The sequence below is a fragment of the Bactrocera latifrons genome, unplaced genomic scaffold (genome assembly GCF_001853355.1).
Source record: "Bactrocera latifrons isolate USDA-ARS-PBARC rearing strain unplaced genomic scaffold, ASM185335v1 scaffold_3, whole genome shotgun sequence".
Taxonomy (NCBI): domain Eukaryota; kingdom Metazoa; phylum Arthropoda; class Insecta; order Diptera; family Tephritidae; genus Bactrocera; species Bactrocera latifrons.
The window spans coordinates 4292606-4311183 of NW_017536629.1; the positions used below are offsets into that span (position 1 = coordinate 4292606).

The 18578-nt window shown below is 40.7% G+C and overlaps 2 protein-coding genes across 2 annotated transcripts in view; both read right to left on the reverse strand.

The window, feature by feature from the left end:
- Positions 1–3650, reverse strand: part of LOC108970347 — a 5391-nt gene extending 1741 nt beyond the window's left edge. The window contains exons 1-5 of the mRNA XM_018935674.1: positions 3077–3650; positions 2894–3015; positions 2676–2789; positions 2280–2530; positions 513–2063 (exon numbers count right to left, since the gene is read on the reverse strand). Coding sequence (XP_018791219.1) covers positions 513–2063; positions 2280–2530; positions 2676–2789; positions 2894–3015; positions 3077–3292 — 2254 coding nt within the window. The 5' untranslated portion in view covers positions 3293–3650. The remainder of the gene's footprint in view (positions 1–512; positions 2064–2279; positions 2531–2675; positions 2790–2893; positions 3016–3076) is intronic.
- Positions 3651–4437: 787 nt separating this feature from the next.
- Positions 4438–18578, reverse strand: part of LOC108970477 — a 30185-nt gene continuing 16044 nt past the window's right edge. The window contains exons 4-8 of the mRNA XM_018935885.1: positions 9812–10201; positions 9006–9733; positions 8788–8937; positions 4903–8722; positions 4438–4826 (exon numbers count right to left, since the gene is read on the reverse strand). Coding sequence (XP_018791430.1) covers positions 4553–4826; positions 4903–8722; positions 8788–8937; positions 9006–9733; positions 9812–10201 — 5362 coding nt within the window. The 3' untranslated portion in view covers positions 4438–4552. The remainder of the gene's footprint in view (positions 4827–4902; positions 8723–8787; positions 8938–9005; positions 9734–9811; positions 10202–18578) is intronic.

Sequence of the window (18578 nt, forward strand, 5' to 3'; positions counted from 1 at the left end):
AAATAATGAATTAAGAATCATTTTTTTTAGATTCTGTTAATTAAAAAAAAAAAATTTAACTAAAAAGTGGAAAAAATGTAAAGGATCGGATTAAAAAAATTATCTCGAGCTTATAATTAAAGAAGACTATTCACTCCAACTATAAATTTCAAAAATACATTTTTTCTTTTAATCCAATTTTTTAATTAAAAAGTATTTTCCCAATATTTAATGCAAGAAGTTGAGAATAAAAACCCAAATTTTTATTATTGAGTTAAACAATTAAATTTTCAACTTTTAATCCCAATGGATTAGAAATTCTAAATTTATTTTTTTATACCAAAATTGAAAATAAAAATTTTAAATTTTATTTCTAATCGAAAATGTTTGAATTAAAAAATATGCGGCAGTCACAATAACTGACAACTCGGCAGTATTCGCGTAAAAGATTGGAAGCCACAACATTGTAAACTCAGCATTTTGGTAGAGTATAGTATATACATATATTTTTACGCTTAGCACAATCAACTTACCCTCCTCGCTGGTTATGACCGAAGCGGCATCGTCTTCCTCCACGAAGCGTCGCTTGAACTTTTTCGTGCACAGCGGTTTCTCTGACGTTGTGTTTGCCTGCAATGGCAGCTCCACCACACGATTCTCTTCGCGGCGCGGCGATAGGAATGGCGCATTGGCATTAGGCGACATGGCGCCGCTCAAGTCCAGATGACGCTTGGCCAACGATACTTGCAGAGGCGATAATGTACCCAACGGCTTGAAGCTCAGCATTTGCTGTGTGGCTGTTGAAATGGTTTGCGGTGGCGAAATGGAGCCGTAAATGTGTGCTGGCGTCACGTGACGGCTAGGTGAACGTATGTGGCCACCAGCAACAGGTGAACTGCATGGCGGCGAACGAAAGCCCTGCTGCAGCGAAGTTATGGGCGAAGCGCGATGCATAGGCGGCGGTGTACAGTGGCGCGCATCGTTGCAATTCGATGGTGAAGCGTGTGATGGACGGGGCGATGATGATGGCGAAGCGCATGGTGAATTGTAGAAATGGTGTGAACCAGTGCCCGCAGTTGCGGTGGCTGAACGGTGCAGCGTACGCGCACCGCTATTGCCATATGACGAGGTATAATGCGACATAGTGAGATTTTTATTGGCCGAACGTATTTTCGTAAACGGCACGATATTCTCAGAGTTGTCCTCGGAAAATTCATACTTTTTATCGGCCAAGCGACGTTTGCGCAGAGTGGAGATCTTTTCACATTTTTCGTTATCCTCGGTAAATTCATAGGCGTTAAGCCGATCGGCCATTGTTGCCGTAGCTGGAGTGGCGCTGGTGGTGGGAACTGTTGTCTGCAGATCGATGGTTGTAACGCCATTGCGAAAGGACTTTGTGACGATACGATGATGACGTCTGCCGCGGTGATTGATTAAACTAAAACGTGCTGCGCTACCGGCCCCGGGGCTGCTATTGAGACCGGTAGTTGTGGCGCTCGCCGTGGCTTCAGTCATTTTGTTGGCATTGTTTGCGTTGCTGCTGCTTGTGGCCGCGCCAGCGTTGGGTGAAGCGCTGCCACTGCAGGTGAAAATCACTTCATCGTAAGTTTTACGTGAAATAAATGTCACTGCCGAACCGGGTGATGTGAGGGAGGCCTCACTTTGTGATGCGCGTATCGGTGTTTCGCTGGAATGCGTGGAATCCGTTTCAATGTCACTAAAGTCGGCAATAATGCGTGCGATGACGTTATTGTGATTATCGCAACTGGCTTGTTCGTCGGCAGTCAGCGGCAGTAAGCGACGATCCATGCTTGATATGCTCATAGCTGATGATTCATTGCACGGTGTGCTGCGACTAGATGATAGAAGATGGTGTTGCTGTGCTGGGGGCGGAGAATTGGTTGTGCCAGCAGCAGGTATTATTTCAATATGCATCATATGCATAAAACCGTTAGAGACTATTAAAACACGTTCGGGACATATAAGGTTTATATGTGGGTCGAATTTTGGATCGGATTCTGTTGAAGAATACTTTGTATGTATGGTTAGGTTGCACTTCAAGCAGAGCATATGCCAGCGAAAGTCTGAAATGACATTAAATAGATGCTTTAATTTCTACCGCATAAAAGAAAAAACTTTAGATTACACCGGAGTGATAACACCCTTTACTGAAAACTGCAAAATTTCAAACCGATATCTCAACAACTATGAAGCTAGTTCCCGTTTTCTTCATTTTCTTCTGGGTGTTACTAACTTCGTTGCAAACTCAAGATATATTCAGCGTATAATTACACACTTACATGTACTATCTTCATTATCCCGGAGTTTTCTACAATCTAAACAACCGAGTTTAGGAACTTTAACATAGGTAATATATGAATCCTCGTTTTCATTTTCAGCTGCCCCATGTATGATGAGAATACGAGGATCGGAGCACTTCCATTGAGTCATCGTCACTTTCTTTAGATTGTCAACACCATGATCATCAAACAGGCAGCACTTGAAAAAGCTGCGTAACGGTTTGTGCGGTTGATAGACCCAAAAGTACAATCTAAAAATTAAAAATAATAAACGTTAAGCATTTCCTTGTTTTTTTTTTTTAAGACTTAGAAGCAAAAATAGACTTAAATTCCAAACAGATTGGATTATTTAAAGTTTGTATTTAAATATATACATATTTTAAGTTAGTTACATACGTATATTTGTAGCCATAACCAAATGAATAGTGGTTGGTCATCATATTGTCATTGCAGCACACTTTATAGCTTAGGAGGAATTGACCGCAGGCGCTAAGGCCCATAAACATGTGACTGAAACGGGATAAAATATTATAATTTACACAAATGCACTTAAAAATTAAGACATCAAATAGTTTGGAATTTACAAATTGGTTTTAAAAATAATCTTTACTCACCCTTGTAGGAAGCATTTCGGCACAATATCCTTGAGGCAAAATCTTAATCTATTTGGCAATTGCTCATAAGCGCGTTGTGGTGCATGGGCTGAACGCGTTCTACCTGCGAAATTGTCAGTACGCTGAAAAGATAGAGTGTATTACTTAGTGTCAACTACTTAGTTATATTTAAGTTGAACTCACCTCTCTATTGTATATTTTTTGCACCAAATTATTAGGATTGTTATTTGTGTTAGTCGCGTTTCTCGTGCTACAGAAGTGTTTGCTCATTTGTTGCTGCTGAACGCCACTACTGATGCCATCGGAATCATCCGAGCTATCATCAGCCGTGGAAAAATCATCATCCTCTTCCGAGGAAGCTGATAATGATTCAGCAAAAGCATTGAAATCCGCTTCCATCACTTCGCACTGATTAGCTTCTTATTGACACCACTACAACCAATTCTGCCAACGATATGTAACCTGTATACAGACTTACAATTTCGCCTTCACTTTCTCGTTCTCCTCCTGACTAGTCTTTTGCTAGTCAGCCTAATCGAGACCAGCTCGCTTAGTTACTGCAATTCAATGCCATTTTCCAATCACAGCCTACTTAATTCACTGTTAAAATGTTCGCGCTACAATTACTAAAATCTACGACAGTTTGCTGCAGCTGGATCCGTTTTAATTTTGCATAAAATTAAATTTTTTCTACTATCGTCGCAGTCAAATGTACTAAGTGAAAATAAAAATCTAACAAAAGCCAACGTCGCCGCCGTTGTTGCTCTGTTTATCGGAATGGCAGAGACGCAGCAAATGTCAAAGATAAGTGAAAGGGAAATATAAACAAAGCCATTTGTTTTCGTTGGTGAAAGTGAGAGGCAATGCTCGGTTGACAGCTACTTTGACAATCAGCTTGTTTATTGTCCGGTGTTTTTAGTGGTTGCCATGAGATACTTCTATAAATAAAATTTCTTTCTAATAATCGGTTTAATTTAAATTTAATTAATCGATAAAATGGAATTAAATAAGAAAGTTTCTCCAGGTCTGCATCAATGACTCTTCCATATATTTTAACGGGTCATTATCATGATATGATATATGTATGTTTGTGTTCAAGCCCACTTAACATCAGCTAAATATATATACATATAGTAAAATTAATATTTTTAATCGAAATTAAAAATATAGAATGTCAATAAATTGAAGGATCAGTCGACCGCGTCCTACTTTATTTATTATTTTACGTATCTAACTTGAATAACTGCGAAAGGTTCCTGGTCTTTTGAGTTTGCCTAGAAACCATCCATTGATAAATTTTGCGATTTAAAATGGTGTTGTTCGGCGTTAAGTAGAGGTCGTAACAGTAATGAATCTATAACATTACGATACATATGTTATCTAAAAAGCATGACCTTATACAATTTCAATTGTCTTGACAAGAAATAATATTTGGCCAAAAATAACTTTCAAATTTGGTAAAAAAAACAAAATTTTAATTTTTCCAAATTTGCTATATAAAATTCTTTAATTTCTTCTATAAATATTTAAAATTTTACAATATAAATATTAATATGACAATAATTGGCTAATCGAATAATAAATAAATAATATACCATATTCGTATACATAATTCTGTGACCCTAACAATATCTCAACTACATAAGGTTGTTGTTAAAACTAGGCGAGTACAGCATTTGCTGGTGAAGCGGTTGTAAAAACTCCCGCTTCTGCTTGCAACGTGGACTCGATGGACTTCGGCGCCTTAGTTGGCAAAAACTGCTTTCTATTCATGTCCTTTTGTGTTTGTATCTTCTTCTGCCAAATTCCCGCCAAACCCCTGATAGGCATTGGTATTTCATCTGTGGGCGCAGACGAGTCTGCATTCATGGCTGGTAGTTCAGGCAATGGAGGGTAGTTTTTGGGTGAATCGTAAATTATCCAATTATCAGGTCTAAATAAACAGAAAAAAAATGGAACATTTTATACATAATTTATATTAGTGAAGATTCCAGCTTTTGTTTACCAACCTTTCTAGCTTGGTTAAAATCTTAATGGGTGCAAAAGCAATACGTTCGGCAAGAATGGGTTTCGTCTTCGTAGTTTCAGTTTCAGTATCAATTTCAAGCTTCTTCACACTTTGTCTCTTGTTCGTTAACGTTCGGATTGCCGTCGTTTTCGTAGCAATTAAAGTTTCGGTCGTCTCTTCGTCATAGTCTTCGGCCAATATGTCATTATTAAGTTGTTTCCCCACAGCATCGGGGAAGTTGGTCACACTTTCTGTCGTTGTACTTGTTGCTGTCTCGGTAGTGGTCGTCTCTATACTTTGTTCTAACAGTTTAAGTAAGTATTCTTTGTTCAGCGTGTCTAGAGTTGTGTTAAGTACGGGCAACACGTAGTTGTCATCCACAATTTTGGCACTACAGTTCTTTTTGGCCGTTAAGTTACGTAATTCGTTCTCTTTGGATTTAATGACCGCTTGTATCATATGTTCGGGTCTTATATAACCGTCTTGATCAAATTTTTCGCTCAAATCATCATCCCTATAATCGTAATCGTCCACATCATCAATGTCGTCGACGTCATTTTCGTCATCCGTCGTGTGGTTAGTCAGAATTGGTTCGAGTGTGCGTGAAATGGCGACTTCGTCATAGTCCTTGATAGTATTAGTATGTTCCAAAATTGTCTTCTGTTGTAACGGTAGGTTCTGTATGTGACTATAGTAGCCATAAGTTCCCTGTTGCGGTCTTTTGTGTGCGCTTGAAAACGGACTATTTGCACCTTCCTTATTCGTATTACTAAAGTATGTCTGCCCACTTGGGGAAGCCACTGAATGTTGTGAGCTAAAGAATCCCGTATTCGGTGCTTGGTTAAATGGCGGATTACGCGACGGCAATAGGCCGTAACTACCGCCATCGATTTGATTTGGCGGTAAAGGAAGTTGCGACTGTCCGCCTGGGTTGGGTTTGGGCCGTATATTAAAACTGAATGTACTATCGCCGCCATTCGCTTGTGCCACACCAACAATGGTACCAAAGTTGCCAGTGCTGATTGCACTACTGGTCGCCTGTACCACCCCGCTACTCGCCACACCGCCTACCTGACTCAGACTAGCAGCCGACGGTACAGTTGGAAAGGCTGGTAACGCATTCTGGTTCGTTGGTCGTGGTACATAGTGTGATACGGAAGATATATCCGTGTTCGGTCCATAAATTTGGTTACTCTCATAAATATTTGAGACACTTGTTCCGTAATTCGCATGATCTTTTTGCGCTGCCGTACTGTGTGGACTCTGCTGCTGTGGCTTGTTATTGTTGCCAAAGCCACTAGTCGCAAAAGACAAGATATTTTGAAACAGTCCCGGTGCTCGTGTAGTCGTTGTGTAACGGTCTTCGTGTTCATTAATATAAATAACGGTCGGTGGCTTGGTGCGTCGTGTTTGTACGACGTTAGCCGATACAGTGGGTGTGTTCGGATAAAAGGCGTGTGGCGATATAGTGCTCGAGTAATATGATCCCACATAACTGGGTGAATATTTGTCATAACGATTCCATTGTTTGTAAGGACTCGCCGCGGTCGTTGAGGGCAAAACTGGAGATGATTGCTTATTTGTTTGTCGTATATTTATTTCGATTTCATATTGATCCGAATTCGGTCCGTTGACTACAACTTTCTGCGGTTGTGTGTAAAATGTCGGTTGCGTTTGGTATTGTCTGAGTTCTACTTGTCGAGAAGTGATCGCCCTTTTTGTCGCTTTTGTAAGATATCTAGTTTTAGTTTCATTATTCCGGTTCGGTACTTTGACTACAATCAATTTTCGGTTCAACTGAGGTCGGCGTCGTCTTAAACTTGTAAGTTCGGCGGTTTCTTCTAAACGTTCCATTGGGTGAAGGTCAGCGGTAATCGACTCACTGTCTGAAATTGTGTAGTCTGTAAAATTGTAGATTTTATCATCAGTCCCTTCTGTTAACGTAACGTCGTCCAAATCGCTAGTAGAACGGGGTAAATTTGTAAGCGTTAAGTTAGTCGAACCTGTCCATGTACTATCCTCATTGTCTACGTTTGTCTGAATTTCGCTTGTTTGCTTCTTTGTGTCTTTCACAGACACAACCTCTGTCGAAACTGTGGTTAGGTTCTCAACGTTGTCTGATAATAAAGTCTGTGGTACTTCAGTTCTGCCATTCCAATTAGTAAGTGTGTCGCTATCTTTACGTTGAACGTCTGTGTCCGTAGCTTTGTCGACTAACTTCTTTTTCACAACTTTGGATTCAGCTCCACTGAAATTTTCTCTCAGTATATTTTCAAAGTCTTCTACGTCTGCGTTTCGGTGTGCTTCGGTATTACTCGAAGTTTCGTCAAGAAATATAAGTGCTTCGTCGAACTGTGAAGTCTCACGATCTCTGTCATCAATATGTCTTTCTACGTTTGTCTCGTAGACAGTCGGTACTTTTGCCTTAATAGTTTCGTCAGAAAGTATGTCTTTAGTTAAGGGCATAACGGTGTTGTTAATAGTGTCAAGTGATCGTATCTCCAGTTCAAGCTTTGATTGTCGTGCATTGTCGTTTATTGTGCCGTCTTTATTGTCAGTGCTGCTTTGTTCTACAGTTGTTAGTGGATCGTCTGTGGAAGCGTTGCGGTTCGAGTTAGTTGCAGTCTTTGGTGTTTGATTTGATTTACTATCAGCTTGAATTTTAAAATCTTTATTTTTCTGAGCTTCTTTTGAGAGTTCAATAACTTTGTTTGTTTCTAGCGGCTCGTTTAGTCCCGCTTGTTTGCGTCCCGTTTGTATTTCCAAATCAGTGTGGTCTATTCGTGCTTTTTCATCGGTTATACTTTCGGTTGCACTCTGCGCATTTGTAGACTTTGTTGTCTGTACAGCAACGTTGGGTTCAGTCTCGCCATCCGTTGCACTTCGCAGTTCGACTGGTATATTGTTTACAACTACAGTGGTACGTCGGTTATTTTGTGGTCGTCGTACGTTCACCCCACGTATATTAAGTGTAATCTTTGGATTTTTGTCAATCTTATTATTAATACCCTTAATTGGTTTCGCAGTCGCAATTGGTCGTTTAGCAGATGTCACTTTTTGTCGTATGTCTAATTTGTCACTAATACGTATTACCTCACCCGGCACCTTAATTTGGGTAACAAACCCATTTGGCGTGTTCTTGTTATTCACGGGTCGTTCACGATTCGGAAAGCCTGCCTTATTCTCTTTTACTACTTGTACAGAGCCAGTCGGTATGTCCTCCCTAATTGTATCTGTAGCTAAGATCTCAAATACGCGATCCGGCTCCTGTGTTTGTGTCGTTGGAGTGGTCACAAAAGGATCCTGCTCGATCCACGGGCTCAAATCGAGGGGCGACAATGTGCCGGTACCACAAACTTGACGTTCATTGCCCTCAACTTCTGACGGTATCAGAGCATGTGGCTGCATTGTACCACCGCCAACAGTACGACAGAGCACCTGCGCGAGTGAGACACGTCGTATGGATTGCAACTGGGCGGGTGTGAAAGAGTTTTCCAAATCACCATTCTCGTACCAGAAACGGTCACCTTTGCGTGAATTGCTGAACTGCTGCGCGATGATACAGGCGAATGTGGGACCAACTAGACCACCCACTACAGGTCGTTCGGCAATACCGCCAACAAAGAGATCAATATCATGTACACTGCGATAGGCGTGGCTAATGCGTTGCGCCGATTGTGGACCTACGACATTGGCAAAGTCCTCCCAGCTGTTTATGGGGGTAAGGCCGCAAGGTACGCGCCATGAAGTGTACGGTGGCACGCCATGATCGCGACCGCGCTGTATATTGATGGCTGCTAAATCCAAACCGAATGGAAAGCCTGTGAAATATTTATAGATAAATTTCAAAATTGTTAAATGCTGAATTGAAGCGTGCTGAAAGTACCTGGTGTTTGAAAGAGGTGATTGGTCAGCTCAGGTGTTATGAACTCATCACGCTTCAGCGCGCGCTGATTCACCAAGCCACGTATAAGGCGATGCAATGAACCGGGTGAGCCGATGTCACCGCGTTGGAACTCCTCATGAAGACTGACGTCTGAAATCAATAACACACTTAAAGAGTATCTCATAACTACAACGAAAATTTTTGGACGCTCTACTTACTATTGCGCATGAAATTGTGAAAGCGATCGCAGCGCATATAGGAGTTCTGCACCAACGAGTGGCCAAAGCGAAACGCAGCCGCAGCAAAAGAGTTGGCGACCGTTGGATTTGTCTTCGGGTCATAACCCTGATAATAGCCAGTGCTCAATAGTTCCAAATCAAATAGTCTGCACACCTCGCGTCCCAGCACAATAGGCAAAAATTCCCTGTATGTGATATGTTGAAACATGGCGCCCACAATGCGTCGGGCCTCCTGGTAGATCTTCTCATCGCTCCAGTGCAAATTCATTTCGCTCAACTCCAACGCTATACGATTATGCTCACCCACCCAAACGTGATGTAAAGCCAGCAGACCAGGCTGCTCACCGCTGCGCCCATCGCCTGCGCGTATACACTGCGTAGCTATTGCGCCGCGTTGACACACATCCTCAGCAGGATTGCCGCGTCCATAGACAAGCATGCCGTTGCGAAAAACGCGCGCATTATCAGAAGACTTGGCGCTGTTCGAATATATGGGTGAGGCGTCTATATATGAAGTGGCCTGATTGGTTTGCTCGCGCCAAGAGAGTATGCAGTCACGACGCTGCGCAGGCGCCGAGCGGAGAAACTCCAAACACCGCACTTTGAGTGGCGCCAACCATGGATCGTCAAGCGGTACTTTAATTGGAAAGCAGGATGGATGGAAATCGGTGTTGCCACAGCAACTTGGCACCGAACCGTTGATTGAACTACGTGCGCGTGGAAAATTCAAAAATTTCTTAGTCAAAATATGCTTGCGTTTACATATAATTGTGGTTATGCCTTACCGCGGTTGCGCCGTCGATGTCATATCGTGATCGAGCAGTTGTCCCCATTGCGCGGTCATTAATGTCACCGCCGCTTCGCCATCGCGCGCGCCATGCACCAGTAGACTAACGAATCGCGATGAAGCCAACGGGCCGCCCTCAATAGACATGCGTATCGAGTCGACACCGTCGCCATACTCGGGCGGCAGAAAGCGATTGAACGGCATTTGTGCGGCGCCCCAACGCGGACGCCGCCGACTATTACAGGTGCCGTCGTGTGTGCGATAGCGCGCCGATGCCGGCATGCAGGTGGGCGGATCACGTGGCGGACAAAGTCCTTCCAGCGCGGTGTGGCGCAGTGAAATCTTCGAGGTGTGCGCCTGGCGTGCCAACTCATTGAAGTATTTGTAGCTGCAACAATGAAGCGAAACTTAAATTTGATTTCATGCCATTTCCATTGGAGGATCTACACGGTAGTTAATGATAATAGTTTTTTTTTTTGTTTTTTTTGCTTTTGAAAACTAAAATGTATTTGCTGTTTGCGCACGCGTGCCACTTTTCGCTTGCGGCTCATCATTTTTGGACGCATCGCTATGAGTGTTCCACTTGAAATGAATGAAAAATCGGCAACTTGTCTGTATTTAAGCCCCCAGCTTGCAATTGGTCTATACCATCGCCAACGCGCTGGCAGTCAGTCGTCGTAGCGTCGTTAATCAGTCAGTCTGTAGGCAACAACACCACGTTGGTAATACGTCGGTGCTGAGAAAGCTTCGCGGCGGCAGTGCGCAAACAGGCGGCAAACAAGTTCGAAATGCTCATCACCTGCCCTCGCCATTTGTTCAGCTCACCTGGTGTGCACTTACAAGTTCCGTTGCTGCGCGCCAACGGGACTACAAATGCCTACACCAAAATGTCTGCCACAACAGCTGGCGCGCAGCTGCAGAAATGCGCATGGCGGCCATTAAAATTGCAGCGTTCGCGCTCGCATTTAATTCGTCGTCGTTGCTTTTTTCGTTTCATTTTTCAATGATTGCTTTGCTTTTGCTCGCTAATGTATTTATTTATGTCTATTATTTATATGCATGCTTACTTTCTGTTTGTTTTTCCCGTTTTAATGATCTTTTTGGAAAAAGAAGTGGAGAAAGTGGAAAAGGCTTTTCATTTGCAAAGCTCGACCAAATAATTTACCAAAAAGAAAAACAATATAAAAAAACAGTTTTTCAGTGGGTTCAACGCGGTGTCGCAGCGGCAATGGCAGTCTGGGTGCCAAGCAAGTTACAACCTCACGACTCCAGCCGGTTTAGACATCCAACGAAAACAAAAAAAATAAGCATGATTTATAACGGCACACATAGTGTAGGCATTTATATTTAATGCTATATAGCAAAACGTTCGAGTTCAAATGCACGTATGCACTTAGGTATGTATGTATGCTTTTCTAAGTATGTATAATATTGTATGTGCGCGCTCGCTTTGCAGTGTCGCATTTGCCCTTTAACATTTCAATAGCAAATGACAGATTCGCACGGCGCTTCAAAGTTCAATACACCACAAAGTGTTCGCAACATTAATTTTGTACTCTTTTTGTTTACAATGGGCATTTGTTGTTTTACAGCTTTGGAAACTCTTAGAAGTCTTATATGTATACTATTCATCTGTATGCACGTATTTTAAAGTTCGTGGCTTCATTATTCATTCCTCATGAGTTAAAATCCGATAAAGCACTTAGAAGGTTCCAGGGCTACTTTGAAAAACGGAGCAAGCCATAATGTCCTCCACATGTTCATCAGTTGACAACGTTTCTTTCTAGGCGCGTTGTTTTTTGTAAATAACCACGATTCAGCCTCGCATCCAATAGCTTGATTGGCAGCTATGTGCTATGGTGATCTGATCATCTTGTCAACTAATAAGTTTTCCATACTTGATTTTTAATGATCAATTTTTAGGGAAGCTAAATAATCTTGCAGTTGTGATATCGGCGATTCAGGCATATACAGGTAAGTAGCTTCTCGGAGAAAAAACTCTTGTGCAAGTTTTCGGAGCGATATTTTAAAAACTGAGGGACTATTTCGCGTATATACAGACAGTCAGATGGACAGATAGCTAAATCAACTGAACTCACCGCGCTGATCTTTTATTTATTTACATATATGTCTACGCTATTTGGTATTCGACGATTCATCGTGTGTACTACAAGCAACATATTTTGGGCTTCAACAGCGACTATGTGAATATGTTTCGCAAGATTTGCTCAACTTATGGTCAATAAAATCGGCTTACTGATCATACTATTAGCAATATCTTCACCCATCTTGAGACCCAGCATTCATTATTGCATAATATTCAACCGAATAGGTCACGTTCAGCACGGGGTAAGGAAAATAAAGCAGCAGCAGAGTGTACACGAAGACTGCGTAGAGTCGATTCGGCGCCGTTCGCAGCATCTCGGACTGATGTATGGAACGACTTGGCGCATTTTACGTAAAGATTTTAAATCGAAAACGTACAGGAACTGAAGTGGTTCGACCTACTCAACGGACATCGCTTCGTTCTATGGACTAAGATCCGACGTTTTCGAGCCAAATTTTGTTGAGCGATAAGGACCATTTCTGGCTCAATGGGTATGTAAACGAGTAAATGGCCAACTTGAAGAGATGTAAGAGCTGCCATTTCATCCAGAAGAAACATTGGTTTGGTGTGGTTTATTTGACGATGACATCATCAGTCCATATTTCTTCTTCAAAAATCCATGATAGCCGGATCCCTTAAATTGCAGCTCAAGATCAATATTTGGTTTCAACAAGACTTCCCACACATGGCATCAAGTAATGTATTTATTGAGGGGACACTTTGGTGAGCAGATAATTTCATGTTTTGGGTCGGTCAAGTGGTCACCAAGATTATGTGTTATCATAGAATTTTTCTTGTTGGGATATGTAAACTCTAAGTCTATGCGGACAATCCCACTTCATTTCCGGCCTTGGAGCAAAACATAACGCATGTCTTTCGCAAGTTACCAGTCGAAATGCTCGAACGATTCATCCAAAATTGGACTCAACGGATGGATCATCTCAGACGTAGCCGTGGCCAACATTAGAAAAAGATAATCTCCAAAAAATAAATGCCAAAGCATGTTCTTTCGATTGATAATAAATATTAAATTTAATTAAATTAAATTTGAAGTTTCTGTGGTTTTTCTTTAGAAGAGTAAGGCACCTAGAATTGGATTACCCTTTCTATACTTGATAGGGTTTTCGACGGTTTATCGCGTGTGCTACAAGAAACATATTTTGGTTTCGCAGACTAGCAAAATCGACGTGATGTTAAAATGAAATAAAAAATCAGACTTGGTCGAAATGGGCACTATTTTTTTTTATTATGCAGATAGTTTAATGGCATTTATGTTTCAAACAAAATGTCGGCCAAAGGACCACCATGGCTTCGTTTGTATATCACCACCCGTTTACACCAATTTCCGATGACCCAATGCACCACCGTGTTATTACGCTTGGTATTGATGGTAGCCGCTTTTCCTGCCTCATTTTGAAAGAAACAAAGCTCGATGGTACCGCCAAACGGTCAAATTTTGGGAATTGGATTTCGTTTCCTGAACCACACGAGGCTTTGGCTCACACCAATTACCAGAAATTTCTTTGTTAACGAAGCCATTAAGCCAGAAACGGACCTTATCTTAAAATATGATATTTCGAATTTCGGGATTTCGCGGTCGTAGCAACTCCTTTTATAATACCTTTAGACGCTTGTAAGATTGAAAACTTATCCAACAGTAAAATATACATATAATTTTGCGTTTTGCTTAACCACTTTTATCTTTTAATGTAAGACGTAATTATCCGAATAATTTTATGTTAACATAATATTCTTACTACTTTCAGATGTCTTTTCAGTACATAGAAGAATACATTTGGTAGTTTATTTGATAAATCCGCTTTGTAATTTTACATTTTATCATCGGGAAAATACTTAAAGATCATTTTGCACTACAAAAAGGGCTCTGCTAGCTATTATGTTTGTTGTAAAGATAAAGTCAGTTTAAATAACGGGTGATTTTTTAAGAGCTTGATAACTTTTTTAAAAAAAAAAACGCATAAAATTTGCAAAATCTCATCGGTTCTTTATTTGAAACGTTAGATTGGTTCATGACATTTACTTTTTGAAGATAATTTCATTTAAATGTTGACCGCGGCTGCGTCTTAGGTGGTCCATTCGGAAAGTCCAATTTTGGGCAACTTTTTCGAGCATTTCGGCCGGAATAGCCCGAATTTCTTCGGAAATGTTGTCTTCCAAAGCTGGAATAGTTGCTGGCTTATTTCTGTAGACTTTAGACTTGACGTAGCCCCACAAAAAATAGTCTAAAGGCGTTAAATCGCATGATCTTGGTGGCCAACTTACGGGTCCATTTCTTGAGATGAATTGTTCTCCGAAGTTTTCCCTCAAAATGGCCATAGAATCGCGAGCTGTGTGGCATGTAGCGCCATCTTGTTGAAACCACATGTCAACCAAGTTCAGTTCTTCCATTTTTGGCAACAAAAAGTTTGTTAGCATCGAACGATAGCGATCGCCATTCACCGTAACGTTGCGTCCAACGGCATCTTTGAAAAAATACGGTCCAATGATTCCACCAGCGTATAAACCACACCAAACAGTGCATTTTTCGGGATGCATGGGCAGTTCTTGAACGGCTTCTGGTTGCTCTTCACCCCAAATGCGGCAATTTTGCTTATTTACGTAGCCATTCAACCAGAAATGAGCCTCATCGCTGAACAAAATTTGTCGATAAACACATTTCGAACCGAACACTGATTTTGGTAATAAAATTCAATGATTTGCAAGCGTTGCTCGTTAGTAAGTCTATTCATGATGAAATGTCAAAGCATACTGAGCATCTTTCTCTTTGACACCATGTCTGATATCCCACGTGATCTGTCAAATACTAATGCATGAAAATCCTAACCTCAAAAAAATCACCCATTAAATTTCTAATCTATTTAGTAATTTGAAAAAATACCTATAAACACTTTCCAGACTTTAATCCATTCCGTTCTCACAATTATATTATGACGACATTTATATCCGAATAAGCTTTAATGCTTAGAACAGGGAAATAATTTTCCAAGCCGTTCTCAATCGCATAAGTTGGGTTGCTCGCTTTAAAAAGATTTCTTCAAGTCAATGTGAAAAAGAAAAAATAAATTTTATTTAAAAAAAAAAGTGGTGAAGTTTAGAGTAAGCTGAAAAACTAACCTAATGAAGTTATAGGTTAAAATGAACTATAAATAAAGATAAAAATATAAATGAGTGGCATAATCCTTAGCTTAATTTTACATGGGGACGGTGAGCATTCAAAGTTTACTATTTAAAATACGCGTAAAGTTGCTTTTACAAAGATCTCAGGGGTATGATTTTTCGGAAAATGTTTAGACTTTTTAGTCTTTGAAACATAGGAACGTATATAGTGTAAAGCTTTCGTGAACTCATGAGTATTAATGATTTTAGTCTCAGTAAGGCGTAGCCGATATAGTTGTTATATTAGTAAGCTCCTAATCCCACTAGGTGATTCATAAGTACGAAGTGTTACAAAATCAACAGCAATTTAAAGTCATGTTGCACACAATGCTCACCGCGCGGCAGGCAAAATTTAAACTCCGAATGCATTTCAGTCACGAAAATGGTTCTCAAATCATGAGCTGGCATAGGCTTTCAACTAGCAAAATACTCCATTTGTAATTTGTGGGTGCAAAATTGTTATTAAAGCATATACAGTTGTTAAAAGTCACACTCTTACTTGCCGGACGAAAGCTGCAATCGCATCCCACTCTACCTGCAACAACAACCAATTAATTCTACGCCACTTTTTACGACTTTTTAGAGGTGGAAAATTAAAAGTGAATTTAACAATAAAAGAGTCAGCATATTTATAATCGGTGTTGACGCCTTTATTCACGATGAATTTGTTAAAGTGACGAACTAAGGAACTGTCAACTTGACAGCTGCGACGTTTACGTAACTAATTGAAACGTGCATTGATTGCATTGCCACGGTCGGCTCAAACCAAAATGGACTGAGTAGACTAAACAATTAAGTTTATGTAGGTGAATAGGAGAAGACGCTCTGACTTGTGACAGACTGTTACGGCTTACCAATACACTACACACACACACAATTACATATACTTATATTTGGCATAAGCCGGACAACAAAGCCCGCGAACAATAAGCAGCGCTTCGTTTGTAAGAAAGTAAAAGTAAGTTAATTTTAGTCGAGCAGAAGGCGAAGCAGAAGCGATATTGGAAATGTTTTGAATAAAGTTATACTTTCTTATTAGCTTTTACGCACACATGTACACGTGTAATTTTCAAACTAGAAGTGGCAGCAAAGTGCTCCATTTTATTGGGATTTTAAGCGTTTCACGAATTTATTGGCGTCTTTTAAGCGATTTGGGAATTTTGATTTTGTGGCGTGAGCTTTTTGTTACTCCATATATTCATGTATATACATATGTGTATATGTATGTGTTCATTTGTACATAAACTAACTCCCCATAAAATCGTAAAGTTTTATGCGCAATCAAAGTGTCTTGGCCCCGGATTGCCTTGCCGTGCCGCGCCGCGCTCAAGCTCGATGCAGATTTTCGTCTGATGTCAATGAACTTTAGCCGCTTGTGCCACAAACCTGCTACTAGTTGGATGTACATATACAATGTATGTACGGATGTGTGTATGCTTACACGCATTCGCCATTGGGCCAATAGCCAGCCGCTGCATCGCCATTAGTCGGAGCGTGCGGCCATCTGTTTTGGCTTTATGTACAAATATATTCAGAAACTACAAGTGTTGTTGCTATTGCTTGTCTGCTTTTATGTGTGTATGAATGTGTGTAGTGATAGTGATAGTGTAGCATTTTTTCGTTTTAATGTTTATTTTTGTTTTTGTGAATGCTCGCTGATTTCACTTTGCCGTGAATGGCTTTTGTAGCAGCTCGAATTGTAGCTAATGAAATCGAAAGCATCAACGCTTAGAAAATTACATATGTTACAGATATTACCAGTATATCGGATTATACTAAATATACCATTTGTATATTTATACGCAGAACAGGGTTTCAGTTTGTCATGCAGTTTGTAATACTCTGAAAGAAACGTCTGTCTGAACTAGTCCCTCATCTACGAAAAGATGCGGCGTCTAAGAGAAGGTTTCAAGCCCGGAGCATACCCTTGTAGAACCTCCAGAGGTGATATAGTGGCTGATGCTCACATCATACTAAAATTATCTAGGGAATACTTCTCCAGCCTGCTGAGTGGCATTAAAAGCATACCATCAGCAGATAGTGAACCCGATTCCCCAATCGATGACTATAGAAAAGGTAAAAGTCCACTATCAACAAACTGATTGGACCTTATCATTTTGACTTTGGGCCTGGAAAATCAACAACTATCCAGATATAGATCAAGCGCCAAATCTTGGAAAAAAGCCGTGAAAAGAGAATTGACACACACCACCTCTTCGTGGATTTTAAAGCTGCTTTTGCCTTTATGCTGCGATGCCAGAATTTGGTATCTCCCCAAAACTAATACAGCTTTGCAAACTGAGGTGTAGCAATATCAAAAGCTCCGTTAACCCCGCTATGGCCCGACTTTTTCAACGTATTGCTAAGTAAGACGAGCTGCAAAGCTAAATTAAGAAGGTACAATCTTCTACAAGAGTATTACCTGCTGGCGTGATATTAATATCATTGGACTTAACAACCGCTGGGTAAGGAAGCGAAGCAAATGAGTCTGGTGGTGAATGAGGGTACGGCGAAATACATCATGTCATCAATCAAACAGTCGTCGCACTCAGGACTTGGCTCCCACATCACTGTTGACAGTCATAACTTCGAAGTCGTAGATAATTTCGTCTACCTTGAAACTAGTATTAACACCAACAACAAAGTAAGCCTCGGAATCTAGAGCAGACTCTTGCCATCAGGTGCTACAGTGGCTACGCTGCATAGATCATTTCGTTCGATTGGATGAAAATGCTCCAACTATAAAAGTATTCGACGTAGTTCCCCCCGGGGGACTTCCACTCCGTTGGAAAGACCAGGTGGAGAAGGACCTGGCTACACTTGGAATCTCTGTTGGCGCCAAACAGGGAAGATTTGACATTGTTTATTGTTAAAGACAAGCCTGCAGTATCCGAATATATCTTTTAAATAGCACAACTATAGGATATACATAGCTGCCTTAAAATTGTTCAGAACTAAGTGTTTGTAAGAAAATTTTTTTTTATTTGACAATATATCCCGAAATTCGGCGCGGATTATTGTCCAAGGCAATTCTACAAACTTCACACATATTGTTCAGATCTAACTACTATAGCATATCAGTTAGGTTAGATTAATCTGGTAGGCCAATAAGCTACACATGGACCAGTTTTGGTACATTGCGATAACAGATGGAGTTCAGTTACTAGACCCATGAGAAGTAGTCATAAGGATGCCTGCGCTTGAGGTGAATTTTCGCAGTCTATAGCTGCCATACAAATTACTTTGTTATAGCCACCCTTTCATGCTTTAAGAAATTCACCTGTGAAGGGTATTATACATAGTTTCGGTGTAGCCGAAGTGAACGTTATTTCTTCTTTTAACAGCAGTATTTCCACCGAATTTCTTTATTATTATTATTACTATTTTAATATTTTTTGTTTGAAATTTTACTTTTAGCCATACTGACTTTCGTGCAGAGACTAATTTTCAGCGTATCCGCGAGCTTATGCCTCAATTGCAC